This window comes from Guillardia theta (assembly GCF_000315625.1).
Source record: "Guillardia theta CCMP2712 unplaced genomic scaffold GUITHscaffold_115, whole genome shotgun sequence".
Taxonomy (NCBI): Eukaryota; class Cryptophyceae; order Pyrenomonadales; family Geminigeraceae; genus Guillardia; species Guillardia theta.
In genome coordinates, this window is record NW_005434559.1 from 169,668 (window position 1) to 177,237 (window position 7,570).

At 54.1% G+C, this 7,570-nt stretch overlaps 5 protein-coding genes across 5 annotated transcripts; 3 read left to right on the forward strand and 2 right to left on the reverse strand.

The window, feature by feature from the left end:
* The first annotated feature begins 3 nt into the window (after positions 1-3).
* Positions 4-1,375, forward strand: GUITHDRAFT_155327 (hypothetical protein). Its single transcript, XM_005823020.1, has 9 exons — positions 4-32; positions 82-171; positions 219-372; positions 424-546; positions 594-681; positions 726-879; positions 924-992; positions 1,042-1,135; positions 1,183-1,375. The coding sequence occupies exons 2-9, from the start codon at positions 137-139 to the stop codon at positions 1,288-1,290; spliced, it is 825 nt and encodes a 274-aa protein (XP_005823077.1). The 5' UTR covers positions 4-32; positions 82-136; the 3' UTR covers positions 1,291-1,375.
* A 75-nt stretch (positions 1,376-1,450) lies between these two features.
* GUITHDRAFT_146035 (hypothetical protein) lies at positions 1,451-3,136 on the reverse strand (the record flags this gene model as incomplete). The annotated part of the gene is made up of 1 exon (XM_005823021.1): positions 1,451-3,136. One exon carries the CDS (start codon positions 3,134-3,136, stop codon positions 1,451-1,453), a length of 1,686 nt encoding a protein of 561 aa, XP_005823078.1.
* Positions 3,137-3,203: 67 nt separating this feature from the next.
* GUITHDRAFT_117769 (hypothetical protein) lies at positions 3,204-4,483 on the forward strand (the record flags this gene model as incomplete). The annotated part of the gene is made up of 9 exons (XM_005823022.1): positions 3,204-3,223; positions 3,520-3,586; positions 3,634-3,716; positions 3,850-3,888; positions 3,936-4,007; positions 4,054-4,144; positions 4,188-4,304; positions 4,352-4,392; positions 4,441-4,483. The coding sequence occupies 9 exons, from the start codon at positions 3,204-3,206 to the stop codon at positions 4,481-4,483; spliced, it is 573 nt and encodes a 190-aa protein (XP_005823079.1).
* Positions 4,484-4,570: 87 nt separating this feature from the next.
* Positions 4,571-6,110, reverse strand: GUITHDRAFT_146036 (hypothetical protein; the record flags this gene model as incomplete). Its single annotated transcript, XM_005823023.1, has 5 exons — positions 4,571-4,664; positions 4,844-4,883; positions 4,925-4,971; positions 5,018-5,059; positions 5,209-6,110. 5 exons carry the CDS (start codon positions 6,108-6,110, stop codon positions 4,571-4,573), a joined length of 1,125 nt encoding a protein of 374 aa, XP_005823080.1.
* Positions 6,111-6,824: 714 nt separating this feature from the next.
* GUITHDRAFT_117771 (hypothetical protein) lies at positions 6,825-7,506 on the forward strand (the record flags this gene model as incomplete). Its single annotated transcript, XM_005823024.1, has 7 exons — positions 6,825-6,859; positions 6,922-6,999; positions 7,045-7,083; positions 7,139-7,180; positions 7,238-7,295; positions 7,341-7,406; positions 7,459-7,506. The coding sequence occupies 7 exons, from the start codon at positions 6,825-6,827 to the stop codon at positions 7,504-7,506; spliced, it is 366 nt and encodes a 121-aa protein (XP_005823081.1).
* Positions 7,507-7,570: the final 64 nt, after the last annotated feature.

The following is a 7,570-nucleotide window of genomic DNA, read 5'->3' on the forward strand; positions in this document are numbered from 1 at the left end:
AAGTTCAACACTCACTTTTCTGTTTCCTGCCGGTGAAGTAGTTAGAATTATGCGAGGAGGCCGCGCTGACAAGCGATGCAGCCATTCAGCATGCCGAGATTGCTGGGAAACGTGGCTGAAAGAACACACCACGTGCATGGTCTGCTGTGAGAAAGTGCAAAAGATTCAAAGGTTGGTTGTGTTGTTTCGCTATATTGGTTCTGAAGCCATCAAACAAGATTTTCTAATGATTTAGTCCCTTCTGAGAAAGACCACAGCAATGAGCACATTCAAGGCGACAACGGATGTTCAGATGACATAAACTACAGGCTGGAACAAGTCAGCAATGCCTTCATGCGATCGCTGGTTGATGTGAAATCAAGATTCAATGATGTGACAAGAGATATTGGAGTTTCATTTCAGTCGTGACCGTCGTGCTCGCAGGTCCGGGAGCGTTTGGACGAAATCAAGGCACACCTCAACAGGAAGAACATGTCTTTCATGCACGGCGATGCCCGTCTGTCAGTCACGTCTGTTGAGGCTTCGTCTTTGTTAGAGCAGCTCCATGTTAGTTCCTCTAGCTTGACAAACCTCCTCCTTGTGATTCGACTCAGGTTCTAGAAGCGATCATGCAAGCCCCTCCCGGCAGCCGACCTCAAACTGCGTCTCCCGTCTGCCTGCTGGACGAAACTGCTCGACTTGGTAACTCCATAGCCACTTCAGAAGACTGCACTTAGTTTCAACAGGCGACATGGTGAAGGATTTCAATGTTTACTTGGACAGATGCGTGCAAGAGCAAGAAAACCAGGAGCAGCTTTCCGTCGACTCGAAGCAGAAGCCACAGATTGCAATGAAACTTCTCTCTTCCTGCTCGCCCCCTGTTGTTTTGAGCCAATGGAGGTTCGAGGTTTGGTTGTGGGCGTGTTTGATAATCTCCTCCCCAGAGCGATACTGCGGGTCCTGGACGAAATTTTCGAAGAAACCCTCCCTCAGATCTTGGAGGATCTTAACTTGTTAGGCGTGATAATGGCCTTGTATCTCCATCGCTGAAAGCCACGTCAGGTATGGACACCGTGAGGCAGGAATGTGGATGTTCGCTCAACGAATGGAACAAAAATCGAATGAGTTCAGGATGGATGTCGAAGAAGACTTTCAGGTAACAATGGGCATTGTGCCGATGCAGCTCATGTCATCCTCTTTCAGGTGATCCTCCCAGAGATCGAGTTTGTCATCGTCCGGATTCAATCATGCTTCGATTATGCCGATCCTTCGCACAAAGATTCATCTGCTCGTAAACCTGACGAATCCTAGCAACTAGCAGATGTACCTAGTGCACTCTCTGATCCCGATTAGAAGTGATTCCTGTTATTTACTGTGTAAAGATGCTTGATCACTGTACTTGTGCCATCACTCCCCTGCAACAAGTTCGAATGAATGAGCTTCGACCTTCTCCTTCAAACAGGAGTTGACGTTATCTTGACATAATGCTGTCGGACCTACGGGTGAATGAAGAGCCCCCTGCTTGGTTCCTCCCCGGTTGACTTGTCTGCTTGCCCTGGCTTGGAGAAGGCTTGGATGGCTGCATGACTTTCCCGCTCTTAGACTGCGACGTCTCCTTGTCGATCTCTCGGTCTACCAGCAGGTCCCAACGGTCCTGCCTTCTGAACTCTCGCCATGCCCACAAGCAGCCGAAGCAGATGAAGCCTGCTACCGTGCATGCAAGGATGGTCAGCAGGATGGCAAGGGCCACGAGAAGCCACTGGCCGAAGATGTCGAGGTCAGAGAGGTTACAGTCGCTTCCCTTGCATGCATTGCTGTCTCCCGGTAGGTTGGGAACGAACGACCTCGCGGCCAGCCTTGAACTGCTGCTCTTCAAGAGGTTTCCACCTCTGCTCGCGAGCTGAGAGCCTTTAGCTGAGACCATTCGTCTTCCCACAAGTTTCTCTCGAGGCGCGCGAGCTCTTGTCTGGTTGTTTCGGATGACAATGCTAATGGTGCCTGCGGGGGCCTCCTTGAAAATGTTCATGACGCGGTGCTGCGCGTCGAGCACGGCCTGAGACCTTGTGTTCTGCTCGTTGAAGTGAACAGTCTGATTGATGATCTCCGCCATCCTCCCATCCTCAGACTCAGCAGTCGCGGGAGCAATCTCAGTCTCTCTTCGCCACGGCCTGCCGAACAACCAGCTGAAAGTGTCAGGGTTCACAATCGCCGCCCTCCCACTGCTGTCAGACATGTTGGCGGTTGCCTTCACGGCATGCGTCAGACTAGATCTCTGGACCTTATTCTCCGTCTCATTGATCCAAGAACCACGTTCGAACAACAAGTGCACAATGTTCTTGCCATAGGGTCGTGGGATGCCGCCAGGATGGGAGGAAGTGTGATTATGACGAGCTGCCAGTCTCTGCTGGGGCGAGAGCTTGTTCCACTCCTGCTGGAGGATTCGAACATCCAGCGAGTTGAGCTGCTGATACAAGTGCTCAATGGATCTCTTCGCTGCCGCTATGGCCCTTGCACTCTCCCCGTTCTCCACCAGGCTAGCGAACTTCTTTGAAAGCTCCGTCCTCCCAGGTGCTGAGGAGACAGGCGTCTTGCTGCTGCTACGTCGTTGAGCAAGGGTCAATGTTTCACTCGGTCTTGCCCTGCTAGTGATCTCGGAGCTCGCCCGGACCCCGTTAGCAGCAAGGGACTCTTTGCCGCCTTGAGCCTCATCTCCATCCCCAAGAATGTAAGTGAGCAGCCTTTGAGACAGGTGCGGGTCTTTCAGCGGCTTGCTCCTCCCCCTTCGTGCTCGACGATTAGGATCCAGCAACAACCAGGATAAGACATGAACTTGGGAAGCAGACCGGAGGCGCTTTGAAGGAAAGTTGGCAAGAGAACGCGCAGAGTTGGGCGATTGAGGGAACGAGGAACGTCGAGAAGAAAGCAGGTAATCGATCGGAGACTGCAACAGTGTTTCCTCTCGCCTCTCCTCTGCTCTTGCTCCTCCTTCCTGTCCTATCAGACCCACCGCAGCGCTGCAGGCAAGCAGGAAAGCTGCTAGAACTGGCAAAATCCATCGACGACACGCAAGATGACGAGGACCTCCACTTCTCTCTCCCTCCTCTTGACCTCTCATATATTCCCGTCCTCCTCCTCCTCCTCTTCCTCCTCCCTCCATGCCTTCACACCCCCCTGCTCATGAAGACTCCGCCATGGCGCACCTGGCCCTATTTCCGGTGCGCAGAATGGCTACCTATGCTGTCAGGTGTCGCCTCGTGGACAGATTTTAAAAATGGCATTTTAATATAAAAATGCCATTTTTAATTCGCTGCCTTGCCAACATCTCATGCTCGCTATGATCCGGCATGGAGGGGTCGGGGCGATGAAGTCGGCGGGGATGAAGATGATGGGGAACATGGCGATGAGACGTTCTCTTCACTCTTGCCCTCGTCTTCTCGCTCCTTCTCTCTCCTCCTCTTCTTCGCCCTTGCTTCTCAAACGTCTCGAGCTCAGTCCTCCAGCACCCTGGCGAAGGGATGCCGTGAGGCGCTTCTCTCGCAGCTCTGTTGACATCGTTCAATCATCTCGACGGGCTCTCAATGACATTGTCAAGCTTGACATGATGATGGTGCGCCTTGCTCATTGTCGCTAGAACGCTGAAACCGTTCCACCTAGCAAGAGAACTCTGGGCGGATCATCGAAGTTTGGATGCAATATCACTCGACAAAGAAGGATGCAGCAGCCTCAGTATTGAGCCGGTGTTTCTCTTTTCTCAAAACCTGTCATGCTCCTCGCTTCTTCCGCCCCCTTCTCTGCCCTCTCTTCAACATCGTGCCCCCCTTGGATTTCGATCGACGCATCAAGCTTCGTGCTGAACTATGACTGAAACAGCCCGGAATACGACACTTTGACGTTCCGCATCAAGAAATGGTCAGGGAACAAACAATCTGACAGGGACTGACATTTCTGACTCCCAGCCCGATTGTCATCCTGCCCGTCCACAGGCCCGAGGGGTACCAGGCCTTCCTCGTCAAGTTCGACGAGCTGAGGTCTGCCAGCAGGGGAGGAGAGGAAATGAAGTGAAGCATGCTCCAGGGCCTTCGTGACAACTCTTGAGGAGTACAAGGAGAAGGGAGAGAATGCTGAGCCTGTGCTGGCATGGAGCCTCCACCCAGACATGCTTGAGGTCTGATTTCATACTGAGAGGAGCGGACTGAGGAGGGATGTAGGAGAAGGGCATGGCATTGGCCAGAGCTGATTTTGTGGCGTCATGTCTGACCAAGGATGAAGCGAACAAACTGATAGCTGACTTGACTTACTGCTATGTTGACAGCAAGATGTTCAAAGTAGGTGGGTTGCTACGGGCTGGCAATTGCTGACATATGATGTGCAGGAAGTCATGAAACTAAATCAGAATCCGACAGAATTTGACTGGTAAGCTCTGGCGTGCGAAGTTGCGGTAGATGACATGAGATTCATCAGGAATGATTTTGTGCAAAAACTAGGCCAGAGGCACACGCCATAGATCGCTATACCTTGATCAACCAACAAAAAATCGCATCTACAGTTTCGTGCCTGCGGGGCCCTAGACTTGAAGAGCTCAAAGGCTTCACTAGTCCTCATCACGGTACTGATCTTCCTTGGAGCACGTGAACCACATGGCCAGCACGTAGCGTGTTCCTCGGGTGACTTCACGCACCTGGTGGCTGTTGCATGTGTCAAACGATGGGGAGGGGCAAGTGGGACATAAGGGGAGGGAGCAGGAGCAGGAGCAGGAGCAGGAGCAGGAGCAGGAGCAGGAGCAGGAGCAGGAGCAGGAGCAGGACTTGGGGCAAGGGCAGGGAGGAGCAGGAACAGCAGGAGCGGAAGAGGGAACAGTAATTACAGGTTTTCTGGTCCGGAAGTGAAGATAAGAAGTCTTCCCGCTGCAGGCGAGTCAGCATTCGTTAGTTTGGTTCAAGATTACCTCGAGGCTGTACGATCCGATCAGCGTCATCGTCGATGAAGGAGAACCTGTCAAGGCGTTACCGCAACAACGTCAGGAGAGGGCACCACGCACTCTCCGCCATGGAAGTCCTTGCCATGCGTGTTCAGGTAGAGTCTGTGAGATAGGTCAGCACCGGGAAGAGGAGGAGGCAATAAGAAGGGAGGATGGCAAAGAGAGGGGGAACGTGAGAAGATGGGAGAGAAAGAGGGAGAGAGGGAGAGAGCATAAGTGGAGGAGCGCTGAACAGAGCAAGGGGGGAATACAAAGCAGAGTAGTCGTAGGTGGGTATGTTGGCTTTGTCCACGTGCGGGTTCCAGTAGACATGGCCGGGCTCGACATCCCACTCGTCCCGCGGAGGATCGCCCTTGAGCCTGGTGAGCAGGGCACCGCTGTCGTAGATCACCTCCAGCCCGAACTCGCGCATGATCCGCAGCTTCACCTTCGCAAGGAAGTACTGAACCAGCAGTCCTCCCTTCACCCCCAGCCGCTCCAGGGAAGACACAGGAGCCAGGCTTGTCGATCCTCCCTGATGGAACAGGTTCACCATGGCTGCCTCTGTTGCTATCGCGAGGTCCCTCATCTCGTCCGGCTCCCCGAACTCATCCACCACGATCCGGCTGCAGACGCCCTGCCGGGCAGTGGAGGGGGTGCACCCTTGTACTATCCCATAGGCGTCTTGATAGAATTTCAGCGCACAGGGGACGTCCCAGGAGATGCTGCTGGATGTGACTATGTCTGTGGCGCTGAGCAGCCGAACCTGCGCCTTCCCGTCTCTGTATGCTGTTCGTATCCTGTCAGCCTGAACACGCTGGTACTTGTCCCTGGTCCGGAGGCTCTCGGGATCCGACGAGTCTTTCCTGAACCTGCTGCTCTTTTGCTGCTGCGAGCTCTTCTGCGAGAGCTCTGTCGCTGCCTTCTCCTTCCCTCCTCTCCTCGCCCCTTCCCTCGCTGTCGTCCTCCTCCCGTGCGCCTGCAGCAGGTCGCTCCACGCGCCCCACGAGCTCTCTCTCCGGACCTGCGGCTGGCCGCGGGTTCTTCGGAGCACATCCAGGAGCAGCTCAAGGTCCACGTCCTCATCATCTTCCATGCCTTGAGCCGCTGCGCTCAGGAGGAAGCAGGACAGGGCCAGTGCGGCCAATACCAACGATACACCCCTAGCCGCCATGTTGTCGCACTGCTGTTTGAAGCACGTACAGACTCAGCCTCTTCCTCTGCTTTTCTTCTTGGTGCTGCTGATTCGATGAGAACTACCGAGCTAGATCAGCTCTCCTCCTCTCTGCTCCTCCTCGCTCCTCCTCCTCCCCCCCTGCCGCGCCTTCAGCATGGTACACGTCCGCCCTGTTATTATATGCTTAGATTTTTTATACGGGATAAGAGGCCGTGGTCTCTACCACCCCCTATTTTCATAGTCAACTACCCCCATCTATACACCACCCTACCACATAGTTCAAGGAGCGCAGCGGATCATGAAGGCGGCCAAGGTCAGCGACTATGCACACTGCATCAGTCTTCTTCTTCTTCTTCTCCTCCTCCTCCTCCTCCTCCTCCTCCTCCTCCTCGCTCTTGCCCTCATCTTCCTTCTTGCATGCTCTTCCGACGTTCTCCCCTCGCTTCTTCCTCCACTTCACCCCTTCTATCCCAACAGTCCATTTGTCCTCCTACGTCCATACATTCGCCGTCGTACTCCCGTCTTGCTGCTTCCTGTCGTCCGTCACTCGACCTTATCACCGTTACTCCTGTATGCAGCCAAGACGTCTTTCTCAGTCATCCTCCTCCTACTCTACATTCTACGTGGCACTTGCCAGGCTGACATGATGATGTTGTGGTCATGTAGAAATTCTTCTTCCTACTTTCCCTCGTGGGATCGGCATCTGCCTTCATGCCGACCTTTGTGCATGGACTGACATCAGAGAGGTGAAGTCTCCTCTTCCTCTCTCCTCTAGACATTGTCATGACCGCTGCTCTCCTTTGCTCAGAATCTCGTGTGCTTCGAGGTTTGCTCCATCTGTGCAGAAGGTTGGAGAAGCGATCATTGTTCCGTCTCATGCGTCATTGTGATGAAGAGACGAGAGAGACTAATACATCTCATCACAGCTCAGAGGAGGTTGCAAGGGCAACGTGATGCCGCAAAGGCTGAGGTGGAGGAGGAACATTGATGTAACGCTATGGCGATGACAGTCCTTGGTATGGCAGGGCACAGATGAAGGATGGCATGCCGCCGGAGGACAACTCAAGGTGCTGTTCTCAGCTATGATGCAGCCTTGCGGCGACGCTGACGGTTGGTTGATGAAGAAACTCCTTGACTAGGGAGAACGATCAGTTCCAGATGTTCAAGAGGTTCAAGACCATGGTGAAAGCTGGGGGGAAGGAGGGGTGGAGAGCTCAAGTACCGCAGGCTCTCCTCGCCGTCGTCTCTCTCCTGATCGCCAACTCTCCAGTGCCCTCAATGGCAGCGGAAGCGGTGCGTCCGGGGAGAAGGAGGGGAGGGAGGCTGTCTGACGTGTCTGCTCCAGCTCTCGCCAGCTGGGGTGTCAGCTTTGCAGGGGAAGCTGTTGGGGTGAGGAGGAGGAGAGGGAGAGGAAGGAGCTGATGCAGGTAGCAGCGTCCTGCCGAGTGGGTTTGCCG